Source organism: Crassostrea angulata, chromosome 9 (genome assembly GCF_025612915.1).
Source record: "Crassostrea angulata isolate pt1a10 chromosome 9, ASM2561291v2, whole genome shotgun sequence".
Lineage (NCBI taxonomy): Eukaryota > Metazoa > Mollusca > Bivalvia > Ostreida > Ostreidae > Magallana > Magallana angulata.
The window spans coordinates 9822499-9840799 of NC_069119.1; the positions used below are offsets into that span (position 1 = coordinate 9822499).

The 18301-nt window shown below is 32.9% G+C and overlaps 1 protein-coding gene across 1 annotated transcript; it reads right to left on the reverse strand.

Moving 5' to 3' along the window:
- Positions 1–1854: 1854 nt before the first annotated feature.
- Positions 1855–15224, reverse strand: LOC128164289 (glycoprotein-N-acetylgalactosamine 3-beta-galactosyltransferase 1-like). Its single transcript, XM_052828067.1, has 5 exons — positions 14857–15224; positions 12490–12808; positions 5965–6197; positions 5240–5364; positions 1855–3593 (listed from the first exon to the last, which is right to left on the reverse strand). The coding sequence occupies exons 1-5, from the start codon at positions 15092–15094 to the stop codon at positions 3198–3200; spliced, it is 1311 nt and encodes a 436-aa protein (XP_052684027.1). The 5' UTR covers positions 15095–15224; the 3' UTR covers positions 1855–3197.
- Positions 15225–18301: the final 3077 nt, after the last annotated feature.

Below are 18301 nucleotides of genomic sequence, written 5' to 3' on the forward strand. Positions count from 1 at the left end.
TACATTAAATATTAAAAATACTGGTAGTCATCAATGAAATGTATTGGAATATACGTTACAAAATCAATTTGTGGTCTTACCACAGGCAAAAACACTCATCTGGAAAATGTAAATATTGGAATTTATAATTTTTTCCCACCTTTATTTGTTTAATATATACACGTTTATAGGTTAAAAAATTCTGTGTCAATTACCTTCACATTTATCTAATAGTTTATATTTTTTTTTAACATCGAAAAAACAACCCTACCAATTTAAAGTTATCTCTGGCAGTCAAAAGCTTCAGAACAATTAAATCAAAAAATGTGTAAAAATTCATTCAACTTTTTTAAAAATTTTAATATATGAAAAAGTGCAAAACTCTTTTTATTTCAAATGACATCAAAGTCATGATGACTTAATTCAGTATCTAAAACAAGGCATCTATCAAGGAAATTTTCAGAGGTTGTTTTATCATTTTTGGCAGAATGGTTAGTACATTTTTGGTGATTTCTTTACTTTGACTATATAAATATAAATGTACATGTGTAATTCACAGGATAGTCCACTCTCCAAACCCCACCCCTGAAATATAATCTAAATCCATGCATGCTTCTTTAAAATTCATTAATTATATATCAAGAGTAAGTGCTTAGTATTAAAGTGTAAATCAAATACAAATGCATGAAAAAACCTTCATTTAAAACTGAAATTTTCATACATATTTACACTAAACAAAAAAACAAAAAAAATCCAAATATATGTATGAACTGCATAGAACCTGTACATAATATACTGTGTTAGGCATAAACAAAACATGAAATCATAATAGAAAATAAATTAAATTCAACAAGAAATACGAAAAAAAACTCCAATAAAAATACAGAAATCTTTTTATCAGCAAGAGTTTCAAACATTCAACCCCCCCCACCCCCCTCTCTGCAATGATGCACACTGAGGTCGTAAAATTTTGGTTAAAAGGAGCATTGGTCTTTCCATTTAATATCTATAGTTGTTACATTGTGAAATATGTGCTTCTCCAGAAATGAAGAAACAGTGTTTGTGATAATGTTTGTGATTTTTTTTTATACTTTACTCTTGCTTATAACCAAACTGCAGGTTTCAATTGAGATGCAATTTTGTGAGACTTGGAGAAAAACAGGTCTAGATGCCGACAGTATAGCATAAGCTCCCCCCAACAATCGGTCTCATTGAGCTAAAAAGGGGTGGATGCAGATTCAAATTTCATGCTAAAAGTCCTTAAAATCTAAGACATTTTCACTTTTGATCTACAGTTTCACTTTTCTGCTAAATATCCCTATCAAATATGTGAAACAGAGATCAAAAGTGAAAGTTTTCTAGCCGAGGAGCCTGAAGAAAAATAAATATGTGTTTTCATGATAAATCCCACCATAACAAAATCAGAGTGTCATTTTGCTTGATCAAGCATGCTAACCTTTCTGTCATTAATAGCTATATCAGTAATTGTTTGTAACAGTTTGCTTTCCACGAAATGATTCTTTACTTTTATTATCAAAATCTGTTTCTATCATTATTGTCTCCATTACAGCTCAGTGCTTCAGTAGGCAAATATTAATGGCACACTTTATAACTACTCACAATAAACCCCATCTCTCTCTCTCTCTCTCTCTCTCTCTCTCTCTCTCATTCTCTCTCTCTCTCTCATAAAATCTTTCTTTTCTGAAGAGATAGGTCCCAACTAACATAAAAAGAAATGTCCATTTTTTACCTTTCAAAAGGAAAATTTTACGACTTGAGTGTGCATCGACCAGAGCATTAAACCCAGTCAAACAATGACATTTATAGCCTTCACAGACAGGCTGTTCAAATTCAAGTCTAACATGTACACATCAATGTTGAAATATATGATTTTTTTTATTTAACGAAGGCAAACTTTTAAACAGAAAATATTGACAGAACAAACAGTATAGAATTAACTCGAAAGGAGCAAGCATTGGGTTATAGATATATATACCCTGTTGATAGAAGAATTCAACCATGGCCTAAGAGGAAAAAATTCACAATCAATAAAATAATTTAATTGATATAATAGCTAGAATAAAAGGTAAATATTAGCAATGTACATAAAATTCATGCTGGATATCAAATAGAAATTATCAATACTTTATAATACTTCGTGTAGGTTTTGTAGAAAACATAAATTTTACATTATATATACGACATCCCTCCCCTTCGAAGATTGCTTCCAAAGCCATACAAACATTGATACACATGTAAAACTGTATACTTTGTATGAATATAACAGTGTTAACCTATGTATAATGTCAATCAAAGAACAAAACTAGCTGTCTCTTTCTCAAATAATATGTTAACAGCAGGTGGAAAAAAGTGCAGCAGTTTGGTAGATTGCTTTTCATCTTATTATCAATAAAGCTGTTGGATCCTTGCAGTATTTGAAAGAAAAATACCGGTAACCTTCTTTTTAAATTGAAAAGAAATTCATAGATGTAATAAACATCTTAAGTTTGTATCCTTAACTAACCATTCCGATGAAAGAAAAAAATCCATGGGGTCAAAAAAGTGGAAACAAACAATAGTTTGAATGGAATGTAGGCCTTTACAGTGAAATATTGAGCCTGCTTCTTTAGTTCTTTTCTTACTATAACAAACTTTACAGCATAAAAGATTGACACATAATGAGAGTACTATAATCTGTAATACACATCTATGATACACAAATGGCAAGCATATTTTTTCGTGGAAAAAAAATGGCAAATAAATGCATGTCAACAATTCTTCTGTAAAATATTTTCTGCATCTATACATATAAATTCGACAAACTCACACATTTTTCATTCAGTATTCTACAAATCATTCTAAATATCAGACACACAGATCATCAGCACATAAAAACTCCCCCTTAAAATCAAATTGTAACATATCAACCAATGAAAAGGCTGGGTGGTCACCCATTCAGATCAACCTAACATCAGTACATGTACATGTATAAGATGAAAAACTGTTTACAATTTGGCTCCAAAATCTGAACGACTTCCAATTATACCATCCAGTAATTTTTTGGCAGAGCTCTTCTTCTTCAAAAGATTTATTTTGTCTTACCATGGCCTTGACCACCCTGCCCTTTCAAAGGTTATAGAATCGAATCCCAATTAAAACCATACAAAAATCACAATAACCTCTTCACCAGAATGACACTTCTTCCCTTCCTCCCTTCGCTATGACGTCCCCTTCTCCTCTCCTGGCTTGGGTATGTCCAGTTTGGGGGCCACTGTCTTTTTCTGCTCCGTCTTCACCTCTGCCATTGGGGTGGGGGTGGGGGTGGGGGTGGGGCTGGTTTTACGGACGGGTTGAGGGGTGGGTTTAAGGGTACTTAAAATTTTGGGGGCCTCTGTCTTTTTGACGGTCTCAGATTTTATTATTTTATCTTTTGCTATGAGTGTCTTTTCCTCGTTCACATTCGCTGCTGTCTTTGACTCGGAGTCCATCTCTATCTTAGTGACTGTGTTGATGCCGTACGGTTTGAGATGATAGATGAGGTACTCCAAGACGTACATCATGTTTGGATTGACGTAGTGGAAGGAAATGGCGTAGTCACTGCAGCACTCTGGACCCTACATTAAAAGATAACGTCTGAGAACTGACAAATCATCACTCTGGACCCTATACATTCAAACCACAAAGCCTGAGAATTGACCAATCATTACTTTGGGCCCTATACATTCAAAACACAAAGTCTGAAAATTGGCAAATCATTACTCTGGACCCTACATTTAAAGTACAAAGCCTGAAATAGTCCATCTCTCTCTCTGGACCCTAAAATCAAACCTCAAAGTCTTGGAATTGACCTATCTTCATGTTGGATCCTACATTCAAAATGCCCATTCTGAGAATTGACCATGCATTGAAACAAAAAGATTATAAATTAATGCTTAAACCAACAAAGGTAAATGAATTAGAATAAGTAACTGGGTTATCTTATTTTGTTTATATATAAACTGAAGGAACAGCCTTCCATTTCTTCAAAATGACTTAAAATATGTGTCAATGTTATGATTAATGTTATTAGAACATAAGTTGAACTTAAAGTGGAAAAACACCTGGAAAAAGTCACTCAAATTAACAGTAAATTATTTGATATATAAGATATAATAATTAATAAGCTGTAAATATGTCAAATAAGAGAAAAATTTGCTGTTTGGGGATAAAAAAAATTAATTCAATTAAACTACAAAAGCCCCTGCGGGATTACAACTCGGGATGAACGGATCACAAGCCCGACACTATCACTCGGTTATGGAGTTACATGTGGTCATCGATAAAATCCTTGTAATAAAACAAAATGTTTGTTTCAATCAGAGGTCAGCCATTTTGTGATGATGTGTTATTCAACCTTAAACTTAGTTATGCATTTGAAATGAAAATCGATGAGAGAACATTAAACAACAGTAATGTGTAACTGAATTATTAATTAACAGTTATATGATTTCATAACTTTCAGAATGATTGGCAAATATATTAGCATTTCAGAAAAAAGGAATAAACAGACAAGTTTGCAAACAGCTAATGCAGCATGTTGAAAGATCATGCATACAAAATGTGTACAAAATTTACAGTGAAATGTTTTTTCTGGTATGATGCATTTGACTATATACAAACAGAATAATGTATTTCACTGAGCTCAAATTTCATCAAAAAACTCTATTTATATGCAAGTTCAAGGCTTTTAACTACATTATACACATCATCTTTAAATAAAAACCCAATTTTTTTTAAAACATGAGTTTACGAGTGTGTTCTTTTACAGTTTGAATACCATCTATGTTCCCGTTTTAACTCTAGTGTTTTACATCTTCAGTGCAAAGCATTTTACTGCTGATTTTTCGTACAGTACATGTTCCACTTAACAGTATGTGTAAATTCCACTTTTACAGTACATGGTGTGTTCAACTTTTGAAAGAATATTCCCCTTTTAATAGTAAGATTTGAAAAGGTCCACTTTTACATTATAATGTATTACATGTTCCCCTTTTACAGTATTACATGTTCCCCTTTAACAGTATTACATGTTCCCCTTTAACAGTATTACATGTTCCCCTTTTACAGTATTACATGTTCCCCTTTTTACAGTATTGCATGTTCCCCATTTACAGTATTACATGTTCCCCATTTACAGTATTACATGTTCCCCATTTACAGTATTACATGTTCCCCTTTTACAATATTACATGTTCCCCTTTTACAATAATTGCCCACTGACCTGTTTGACTGGGTGGAAGTTGTAGGAGAAGTACCACATGTCCTTGGGGAGGATCCCAGGGATCAGGTGGTGCTCCGGTACAAAAGGCATGAACGTCTCCCTACCCAGCTTGTCCAGACTGTCACCTGTCACAAAGAAAATAACCAATCAGTGTCCACTTCACATCGACAATGATAATTGTAATACAAAGACATCAATCAATGAGTGTCAACTCCACATCCACAATGATAATTGTTAAACAGATATAGATAAATACATTATATAATTAACCTTCAAATTTTGCTTTGGGGGGGGGGGGGGGGTGAACAATACATTCATTAACATTTAACATTAATATTTTGGTTATGTTTTGCACTTGCAGTGACCTTAACCCATGCAAATTTAACCTTTGTCATGAGAGACCTAACCTGCACCTATGCATACATAAATGCCTTTACATTCTATAATTCTTTCCCAAACACTAAATATTTTAACCTTTGTCAAGTTTGACTTTAAATGCAAAGGCCTCAACTCCATGCATTTATGTCCTCTACATTACTTCCCCTAACCATAGCAATTTAACCTTTAACCTTTGCTATGATTGACCTTACTTGCAATGACCCCAATCCCATGTTCCCTACAAGCCTTTCCCATTAACCTTTGTCAGGTTAAATCTCACCTGCAGCTGACCCCAACTCTTTGCATTAACAATTTAAACCTTTAACTCTCATCAACTTTGACATTACCTGCAATGACCCCGACCCTCTGCATACATTTCCCGAACTCCAAGTCCTCTGCTCCCCCTGCATCCACCCGGCAAAACTTTGGATCGTCCACCCCTTTCTCTACAAACTTTTTGAGCGCCATTTTACTGAGAACATACCCCGCTCCCCCAGACATGTAGCCCTGGGGCACGTAGGGCTTGAACCGTCGACCAAAGTAACTGGCCTCATTGGTGTTCTTGTTGGCAAGGAAATATCTGGAAACCAAAGCCACCAAAATCATTTTTGAATGAAGTAAAAAAAAATATGTTCCTGCTTTTTGTTTCTGATTTATACTGCATAAATTATGCAGAATTCTTAATATACATTCAAAATATATAATATCCAAAACTGTAAAATTTGAATATTGCAAACAATTTCACACTCCATATTGAATGAAAGAGTAATTATAACTGAATTCTATCTTAAAGTGACTCAAGTTACAGTTAGTTCTGCATTTCTCCATACATTTTTAAACCTTTCTTTTACAACAAAATGCTGAAAATTATAATTCATGTTATACAGCAAACATATGGCATTCTCATAGCTATCCTCACATAGAAGACCACTGCTGATTTTATCAATTAATGTATAAATACCAACGACCTTAGATTGGAAAAGGATGATAGCATGATAGCTGCCTATACCACAGACCTCCCTATTAAGAGGGCTGCGGATGGTTGTGTTGTTGTTTGTATACTGTATTGATCTCCTTTACAAGAAGAGCTCTGCATGTATAAAGATACAGGAATATACTCAAATTAAAAGCTAAATTCATGGAATTTTTTTTTTATACAAAATAACATTTTAATTAAAAGCTTTACAAATCATTTCTAAAAATTTATGGTAGATTTAATAGTTAATTTGTTGACCAGCCAGCTGTTTTATACAAAATAACATTTTAATTAAAAGCTTTACAAATCATTTCTAAATATTTATGGTAGATTTGATAGTTAATTTGTTGCCCAGCCAGCTGTCTTTTAATTCACAATATGGTTCTGTAACAGATTGCATGGGATGAATGGCTCTTTTCATTCTGTTTGATCTTATAAAAGGACAAACTATCAATGGTAATCAAGATCTACGTTCATGGATGATGGTCTTAAATCCCTTTTATGCCTTCATACCATATATAAACAGGCATGCTAACAAAGGGAGGTAATTATGTAATGATCTTATTCTTCACAATAGGATGAGAGCCTCATCATTGATCGGAGCTAGATCATAAAAGAACAATGTGTTCATTTTTCAGAGAGAGTTCTTTATTTGGTTATGGTAATTACCTACTGCATGACACTATCAATCACCTTCCTGCTTTCACGATTTTATTTTGGTCTACGACAGTTTTAAAAAAGAATATTAATTGTTATACAACCAATTGTTTAGTGCATGGGTTTAATATATAAGTGAAGCTACAGGCATACATGTAAAATCATATAATCTTTATTTTACTTGAGCAATACACAGGGCGGAGAAAGCTTTGGGGAAGACAATTTGTAGCCCTTATGCATTGCCCCACCCCCCCCCCCCCCCCCCCCCCACACACACACACACACCTTCTATGAAATGTACTTGTGTGGCAGTTCTTTGAATTTTTGAGGGTTTTTTTTTTCATCTACCCTGCATGAATTACTATTCAATATATCTGCTATTCCCTTTTTTCCCCAAAAAAAATATTTAACATCAGAGAATAGTCGACTTATCATTATTACAGAAAGCATCATTTGAAAATCTATGCATTTTACACCTTAAATACAAAAGAGTCAGACTTTTTGCAAGCTATCCTTAATACGCTATTTATAATCCATAACATTACAGAGAGAGAAATGCTAATTATTACTATTAATTATAATCACTCATTCTCTGACAGATTTAAGTGATTCTGACTACATATGTATGCTAAGTACACTTTTCAGATTGAAGGCTACAAGTATATGGCTTGAAGTCAGATTATCAAAACGAAACGTGACAAACTTTACAAAAACAAAGTTACACTTGTTTAGCGATATAATGCCTTTTAAAAAGACACTCAAAACCTAAGGCCTTGTTTACACAAAGCAAATGAAAATAACCCTGATAATATTAAATGACAGATGTATCATGTTCCATTAAAGATTTTGTGAACATACACTGTCCCTTTGGGTTTTTTTTCTACTTTACAAACAGAAACTGTAGAAGTCTACCTGTATATAGATATCAACCTTTTTCCCTTTTTTGTAGCAAATTTTACTGTGTGTCACTCCTGAGTAGACACTGTAGAAATATAAATGAGTAAGAGGAGGAGGTGGTGCATTTGAGAGAGAGAGAGAGAGAGAGAGAGAGAGAGAGAGAGAGAGAGAGAGAGAGAGAGAGAGAGAGAGAGAGAGAGAGAGAGAGAGAGAGAGAGAGACAGACAGACAGACAGACAGAGACAGAGAGAAAAAGAGAGAGACAGAGATACAGAGAGAGATAGAGACAGAGACACAGAGAGAGACAGCGACACACAGAGAGAGACAGACAGAGGCAGGCAGACAGAAAGAGAGGAGAGAGAGAGCCACTATCAGGGAATATCAAATTAATAATCATGAATTGTTCGTACAGGCCTACCTATAGGCTTACAGTGTGAAATATACAACTACAGTAGTGACAAGATACGATTCACTCAATACAGGATGCCCATTAGACTAAGTTTACATTAATATGATCAATTGTAATAATTAATCCATTTAAGTCTTAAGAAGAAAAGGGCCAGTCTTATACATGTAGCTGTTGTATTATAACACTAATTCTAACTCATATCTGCAGACATCCTTCTGTCTGAAGTGCTTTCTATGTATCACTGTAACCAGTCAGTGGTAACTTAATGTTATATGATGCATGAATGTTCCTATTAACAGCTGTTCTTCGTTTAATAAATGTACATATAATATTTATATTTTCCAGTGTCTTTTGTATGTGATGACACTAGGAATCGATTTTGTAATGTATAGTCCAAAAAAATTTCATCAATGATGATTTAAATTATAATTAAAAATTACATGTACATAGATATAAGTAATTAGGCATAGGTGTCGGAACAGGTGAGGCTTGGGGGGGGGGGGGGGGGGGGGTTTTGGGGGTTTGGCAAAGTTAGACATAACCATATCCATAATCCCATTTTTTTTAATAGTCTTTTAGTCATGCAAAAAATAGAGTGAAAACAATACAGAAAACAGCGCATAATTTCCTGGATGTGGGAAATTAATAATATTATTTGTATAGTTTATTGATCGAAATACAAGCGTGTGGGGTTAGACGAACAAGAAATTATATTGGTGTGGCCTTTTAATTACAAAGACTCGATACAATCAAATTTTCTTAGAGGAACAATAGGATTTGATTAGAGGTATATACTTATAGTTCATCCAATGTTCTACAAAGTAGCTGACAGACAATAGAAAATAGAGTGCATGGAAACTTTAATCAATTCATCAAACAATTACATCCTTAAGTCAAATTAAGAACAAACACGTAAAAAAATACAAAGATAATTTTCTTCTTTCAATGAAAGACATTCAAGATGCACAGCTGCTAATCCGACAAACAAATATGAGCAACAAAAGTTTCGTGACTGATTTAAACGAAATCTTGGTTGTATAATTGATAAAACCATCCCAGACTCCAATGTCTTTGTCCAGTCGTCTGCAAAACTGTATGTCCAAAAAAGTGTTGTGGGTGCAGGAATCCATTACAATCAGTCGCAGCAGATGGAAGGGAGTGTTTTTTAAATAAATTTTTATCATGATCAATACATGTACCAGTGACAACTACTGTGTGACAACATCATAAATGCTAATTTTATGTACCAGCTGTACACAATTATCTGATATTTTTTTTCATCTCATCTTGAGATCAAAATCCGTCAAACATTCTGCATTCGTTGCTATGCAGCAGCGAAGATCCTGTTACTCCACAAATGATGTCATAATTTGAAGGTGTCGAATTACTGTAAATGTGGCAAGCATTTTTTAAGTGTATATTTATTTCTGTAAATGTACTTAATACTTACATATATGTATGCATGACATTTAGCAATGTCCAATATACTTGATACTTTTGCCAAAAAAGCTAAAATAGAATACACAGCCAAATATAACAGGTTGTATATAAATAATTTTATTTAAATTTTGAAAAACTTCAATAAACTTTGTCAGTCAGTCTGCCTGAGTCAGGAGAGAACAAGTTAAAGCACAATACTGATGACCCTCTAAGTACAAGATGTCTGCATGAGTCGACACACTGACGGATCTAGATGGCCTGAATCAAAAAACAAGACGGATCTAGGTATGTCCATGCAATTACCGGTACTCAGTTTCTCCCATTGCTTCTCATACTGTATGTGTGTGTGTGTGAATCATAAAGGTACCTTTAACAAGAACAGAGTTTCCTATCACCATGACAATGTCCCACCAATTCCCTGCTTTTCTCTTTATAGCCGTTAAGGCCTAAAATAAAAAGTTGTGTGTTCAGGGTAACCCAACCTAACCTAAAAAAAATGCCCCAACCCTACCATTTTTAGATGTCTGTTTTTATCTGATTGTGAATTTTTATATTATTTCTATTAAAAAATCCATTTTTAAATATGACACAAACAAACATTCTTAGGATTCATGCAGAAAAAAATATGATAAAATTAAAAAAAATACCTACCTACCTAACCTAATTTTTTCATCAGTGTTACCCTAAACACACAATTTTTTTATAGGCCTAAATAAGTGCATATCATTTGTTTCATTTCAACAAGTTGTTAACTCTCACTTGAAACAAACTACAGAACCATTAAAAGTGATCACAAGTAACTGCTGCTATTTCAGAAATAGCATATAGAAATATGTATCATGTAAATATAAATATCATGTACCGTAATTATCGCACTTCAGTAATATTACCTCTAATGATATAGTATCCACTTATGATGTAAAGTTACATTACTAGTGGTCAGAACACTGACCATTAATTATACAATTATATCATTAATAATAAACGAACTACACATTAAAATCAAGTTGTCTTTTTTTTTCTTTACTCTCTTTCCCTTTAATCTAAACAAGCAATACATATGAAGAAGAAGACACATTTAAATTATGAACATGAAAGTACGACATTCAAAAAATAAACTCTAGATCTACACTGTGCAGTTTGTATGTGCTGAGCCACATCATATTACTTTACAAAAAGTTGTACATATGTATGTAGGACATGTTCGCAAAAAGGGAAATTTGCACTCTAAATCAAAGGTATGTGTGAGTCGGACCTAGCGTTACATGTATAAAGGCCCTGGAGAAATCTACGTGGTATATACTCATACATGTGTTACCAGTATATAAACCATCTTATCATCATATCCTACTATTTCCAGGCCTGACCAGACCGAAGGAACCCAGACCTGATAAGAAGAGCAATCTATTTACAGAAGAATTCAATCGCAAATTCTTTTATCGACAAGGTTAAATGGGGGTGGACCTTAGTTCTAATGTCACAGGTAGCTGTGTTATAGGGGTTGTAAAGTCACAGGAAGCTAATACATGTTGTACTGGGTCATTTCCTCTTAAATTTTAAAGTAAAACACTTTCCATTTTAAGAATTCAATAAAAAAAAAAAAACAACAATATTCATATCTTAATAGCAAGATATTTACTGAAAAACCCAAAGGCCTCTTCCCTTCCAATACCCACTATAATTGTTTTATTTCAAAAGGCACCCATGTCCATTACATGTACATATCATTTCATATCATATATGTGTACTACCGATAACATCTTACAGGTATGAAAATCTCTTTATGAAAAGCTGAAATAATTTTCACAGTGAATAATAGTATTACTTATATGATTCATAACCTTAAATTAATGAAATGAAATCTTGAAGTTTATAATTATCGAAAACAAAAACTTTGTTTTGTAACCATTTTTAAGACAATCTCTTCTTCTACCTATAGATTTATAAATCAAATCTTAATTATCAATTTCTTGTAACTTGTTAAAGTATATGACTCTTATTAACTATCTCTCCCCTAAAACATTGTTTGCAAAGGTAAAAATAAGAGGTGTTGAGTGTCGAATCTAGAACAAGACAGCAGGTAATATCATGCATGCTTGTATTTGGAAAGTAGCACACAGAGAAGAAAGAAAGCTACCTTAAGATTATTGGGGGGGGGGGGGGGGGTGACAGGCAGGGTTGTCTCTAAAAATTGAAGTAGAAGGAAGATATTAAAAAGTAGAAGGGGGCTGTGGGTCAAGCTTATTGCTTGACTGTGTTTAAAATGCAATAACAGCTTATGTAGTTATTGGTGGGGGAATTTCCTGCCTCCCGGGTCTTAGAGACAACCCTAGTGACAGGAGTCCAAGAAATGGCCCCATTGCTTCAAACCAAATCCAATCACACAGGAGATTAGATTAATATGTTTCCTTTGTGTCATACTATAGTAGTTCATCTCAAAATTACCTTGAAAAATTTACTTAATTCTTTTTATTTGCAAAAAAAAATTCTTACCGCAGATTTTCTACAATAACATATGTATCATCATCTGCCTTCATGAACCAGTCGGCATCATTGTAATGGTTTTGGTAAATGTATTTGAAGGCCGCTTTCGTTTTGGCCCATAGGTTGTTGCGGCCCTCGGAAACTTTCAGGGCGATGGAGGGAAGTTTATCGTCAGCAACGGAACTCATAAACAGCAACTTGTTGCACCGCTTACCCCAGGTTGCTTTCACGTGGCGAGCTTTGCTCTCGTGGTTTGATGGATTTGTCATTACCCAACACAACACACGGACTTTCTTCTCCAAAGCCCTGGCCACTTCTGAAACCTCCTCTGTCAAAATAGAAAAATAAACAATCCTGGTTTAGTAAAGAAAAGAAGATACAAAAGCTTTACTTTTATTCAATTTGTAACTGTCAACTTGTATGCCATAAAATCTAAAGAATGGGTATTGATAAAAAAAAAACATAGACTAAGTGTTAAAATGGGTCTTCAGACAAAAATTTTAGGCAGGCAATCAGAAATATAAAAACATAAGTTTTTTAATCCAAACAAAGGGGACTTGAAAACCTTTCTGAAGAAATAGCAAAGGCACCTTATAAGGACAGATGAATGCATGGTTAATGGGTATAAAGCTTAATGAAAAAGGCCTTTTTATTTGGGGAATGAAAATAATTTTACCACAACCCATATAATCGAATTTTAAACCTTGCATAGTGTAAGTTTCTAAAATGTTTATTATGTAATACTGTGACTAAAACCTGTAATATATCAGATGCAAAAGAATTTTCACTCAATATTCAGAACTTGGAGATAAAAATCTTATATTTCAGTGGCATTTAAAAAAAGTTTACCATATAAAAAGCTGGGTTTTGGATATTTTTGTAACAATTGATAATTTTAAAAATTACCAGTAGTTGAAAATATATTTGGCTTTTGATGTCTTATTCTATTTTAAAATTTTGACACAACATATATTCAGAATACATGGGAATTCCGAATATGTTTAGATTTTTGAAGATTGAGCGAAAAGCAATATCTATTAGCCAGGTCATATCTAAATGCACAAAAAACATAATGATATTATAAATTTTTAACAAAAAACAAGCCATAAAAATTGTAGGAAAACAATGAATGGCATAGGATATCATTTTCATTAACATTTATTGTGACATTATCAAATACATGTATTAAAAATTTTGATCGTTGTTGAGTTAAAAGAGCTGAAATACATGAAGTAGGTATTAATACCAGTAAAAAGTATGAATTTGTAGTACAATATTGACATACAAAACCTATCCTTGGGGTAAAATATAAGGTATTAAACTAATACACCAGAAAACTTGGCTAATGTTTTGTATAAATGTGTCAATTAAGCCTCTTGCACTTCCAAGATCATGGACCGCAAATCTAGCAATTTCGAGTCTTGAACAAGCATATAATGTAGTTACTAGACCTCCTTAATCGGTTAATACAAATCAACGAATTCAATATTATATAGAAATTAGCGTTATAGAGTCTGAATATTTCACTGATCTACCTCTCAGTGCCTGGTATTCACATTGCAGCAACATGAGCAATGTCTTGTCATTTGTTCTAACTATAAATCCAAGATCTTTATTTATCCACTCCAATCCACCTGTCTGCTGATTAGTGATTATTAATTTAGTACATGTATCACTGTTTTTAATATATAGCATAATACATATCTGTGCTCAAATTCAAATAATTTTATTTTTTACATGTAATTCCATGGATACTTGCATGTAATTGGGGTTTCTGATGATTTAAAAGTACATGTATTAAAAACTGTGAAAAACATTGCTAAATTATAAAAATTCCCAAATTTAAGGATAATGGCCCTATTTAGTTTCAAAATGCAATGTGACAGCCCTGTAAAAATAATTAATGACTAAATCGAATTCTATCGGTACATCCTATCGGTATATTATCCTTAGGGATAAATAAAAACAAGGTGGAGATTAATTCAGCCAAACAAGATTGATTTATGTTGCACGGTAAAGAGTTTTACATAGAAAGTTTTTTTGTTTAACTTTTTAGAAAAAATAACGGTTCAAAACATCTTGATAAATAACTGAAAAAGATATTTTTGACACAAACTAAAAAGCTATAGTGATTTATGACCCCGTATATACGCGTATCTCATGCCCTGGGAACAAAGGAACGTAGATGCAAAATGTATACAATTATTCTCTTATCTCTCACTGATTTCATTCACAGAGACCAGAACAGGGAAGGTCTATTCGATATCCAGATAAGGAAGAAGGCATACCTTTAAACACACCTGGAAATCGCAAATTTATGGATCCGCCGGAAGGGAAACATACAAAATTTTTAAAAGCAAATGTATGATCAAGTACCTGAGTGAGTGTTAAAATGTTGGTCTGCCCACTCGATGATTTGGTTTGGTCCTGCCACTTTGTCATTTTCCCCATGACTATGTGGGCTCTCTGGAAAAAATCCGCCGAATATGAACCCCGGAGATCCCTTTGGACTGTGATGTACAGTTGTAGCGCTGTAGAAGGAATAAAAATACGTAACACTGAATCCGAAGAAGATTCCGAACCCAAACAGAGTAAAACTGCCCTTGTCTAACATTTTGTTTCTTCGTTCATGATACGCCCTCCAGCCTTTTGTTTACATTTTTACTTTACAACTGAGACTGACGAGGCCAAACTGCCAAAGGCTGACATTTTGCACGCATTTTGTAACTCCGCATACAGAAAATCGATATGGAAATCGCGGGAAATTTAAAATAGAGCATGGGGGAGTCATTTCAGAGATGTCTAAAAGTTTGTCGAAAATCGCGTTTTTGTCATTTTAAAAGGATTTACATATACATTTAGACTACCTAATTATTTGTTATGAAATAACAAACTACTTGTAGGTCGTGTGTGTCCCAAGTTATTGTTTTTGTCACTTTTTGCAGGGACGTATATATACTATAGTATATATACGTAGGGACGTATATACTACATGTGTAGTATATACGTCCCTGCTTTTTGATGACTTTTAATGATATAAAATATACCTGTCAATGAAGTACAATTTAAACTGATAAAAGGAAAAAAATCCCAAGATTTCTCAATTGACATACATATATATCATCTGTTTATACCCGGAGAATTTCGCGGCATAAACAAAAACGAACATCTTACGTTTCCTTTCGGAAGTACGGGGGACATATTTTCACGGCTTTTGCAAAGTCTGTTTTTGGTTGTGTATTGAAACCTGACGCGATAGAGTTTTAGAAGAGATAATCTGGACTTTTTTTCATTCTATAGCCTATGATAGTCAATGGAGGTTGTATGGGTACACAGGTATTTATACCGTATAAATTTATGATTACTATAGTATCGAGATATTACGCAATAAGTGGTGGAAGCATGCAGAAACTTGGGATATAGTATACATTGGTATTGAAGGTTTTTCCTAAATCAAATTAAATAAAAATATGACTGTAATTATTTAAGTTCCAGAGTAAAATTTGTCCAAAATTCGTTATTGGGGTTTAAATATGAATACCCCAATAACGAATTTTGGACAAATTTTACTCTGGAACTTAAATAATTATAGTCATATTTTTATTTAATTTGATTTAGGAAAAACTTTCTTCTATTGATAATATATTTTATAAAACACATTGAACAAGTTTGTCTTGTTTCTTATTTTGTAACATTGAATGTTCATGCATGTTATCCGGCTCAATTGGAACATACAAATGTATGTGTAACTGTTGTACATGTTATGACGTGTATTACTCTGTGCAGTGTGAGATAGAACTAGTCAGATTTATAATTAATTTAAATTCCACCATCAGTGTACTTATACTTGTAAGATAAAGCATGTCTGTTTTATGTTGTAAATTTTGAATTAACCTAAATTAGTATTACATGTACTACATATATTGATTACATGTACTCGAAAATAAAGACTCACTGCTATAGTTTATTAGTTTATATACATATCATATATTGTTTTGTGATCTGGAACGGCTGCGTTTTACAAAAGAACTTAATTACGACTTACGACCAAATCTATAAATGCTTATTAATAACCAACTAATCAATGAGTTATTCTTATGGCTGGAAAATATAATTATGGGAATTAAAATATTTTAAACAAATGGTTTCATGGATGCATGTCAATTTTGTTCTTTAAAGATCATTTTACGAGGCTGTAAATATTAACACCTTTATAGTAAGTTCTTTTGTAAAATGCAGCCCTGATTTTAAATTCTTTGTTTTTGTACTCATGACTGTAGACGTGCAACTCTTCATAATATTCAAGTTAAAACGCAAGTACAGAAAAACAGTTCATTTTTTCCAAGACACGCATGAAAATTTGTACTTGATAGACGATAACCGCAGTGAATTGTTTGGAAATCATTTTACTATCAATTCAAGTTTCACAGAGCGTATTGAAGAGACATTAGAGTTTTATACACCTGAAATGACAATATCCCAGTAAGTTTGTTAATTTTGCTTTTAAAAGCATTAACTTTTCAAATATTAGAAATTTCAAAATTAAATAATTCTGAATAAATCGCTAATATTAACGATTTCAAACCATCATATAATCAAACATTGCTGCACAACATATCCATTGTCGATTAAACAATATCACCGTATGAAATATTTTCCATGGACATGACACCCTCTCATCTCCATTAGCACTAAGATACTTTGATCTGGACACTCTGCATGCTTATTTTACTATTTTTTCCTAACTACATGAGATCTTTTCTCACAATAACGAGATAATTAACTCGTAGTAACGAGATCTTTTCTCGTAATTACGAGATAAACATTTTTTTTTGATGTGGCCCTATCCGTCTTTCGTAGTTTATAGATTAAGTTATAAGAAAAACAGATCATATCTTAAAAGTTTAGGTAGATCTGATAGTCAATTTGATGAACATCCAGCCTCCTTAAAATCAAACTACTTTACAAATGAAAATGTACTGTGATATTTATGTCCTGTTCCCCTGTTTTAGATTAGGAATACACGATTAACTTCCCATATTTTATGGAGGCTGGCTGTTTTAATTCTCGTGAGATAACTGTAAAGGTATCCTTGTGTGCCCATATTTCGACGGTCTAAACAATCAAGGTTACTTTACAAATTATATGAGCAACAAGTTTAAAATTGAAAAAGTATAAAATTATCTTGATTATCGATCATAGTTTACTTGTTTACATAAGTAAGTTTACCTTTATTCATTTCATTAATATGTTTTACGGTGCTACCGTTCTGGCGAGCGCAGCAAGAATTACACATACCTTGCATCAATGTCAACTTATAGTTTTATTTAGGTATCAACGAACTCATAGAATTTTTGAGAGAGTATTGCTCTACAATAAGTATGCCAAGGGTACTAATTTTAATGGTTATGATACATACAGCGCAACCCCCTACCCAGAGAGAGAGAGAGAGAGAGAGAGAGAGAGAGAGAGAGAGAGCGGTACCTGTTTGTAAGTGTGTAATTTCCCACTTTTAAATTCAATAGTCTGACTATATGCAATATCTACATAATTTTTTTTACCTGTTTATTTTTTCATTTTATTCCTTTTTATTTAGTTCAAAATTTTCTATTGTTTATTTCCTCCCTTCTCATATACTTACCTGCCTACTGTACATGCATGCACAATTAGCTTAGAAATGGATCGATATGACAGTAAAGTATTGCTCTTGCTAGTTTATATATATATATATATATATATATATATATATATATATATATATATATATATATATATATATATATATATATATATATATATATATATATATATATATATATAT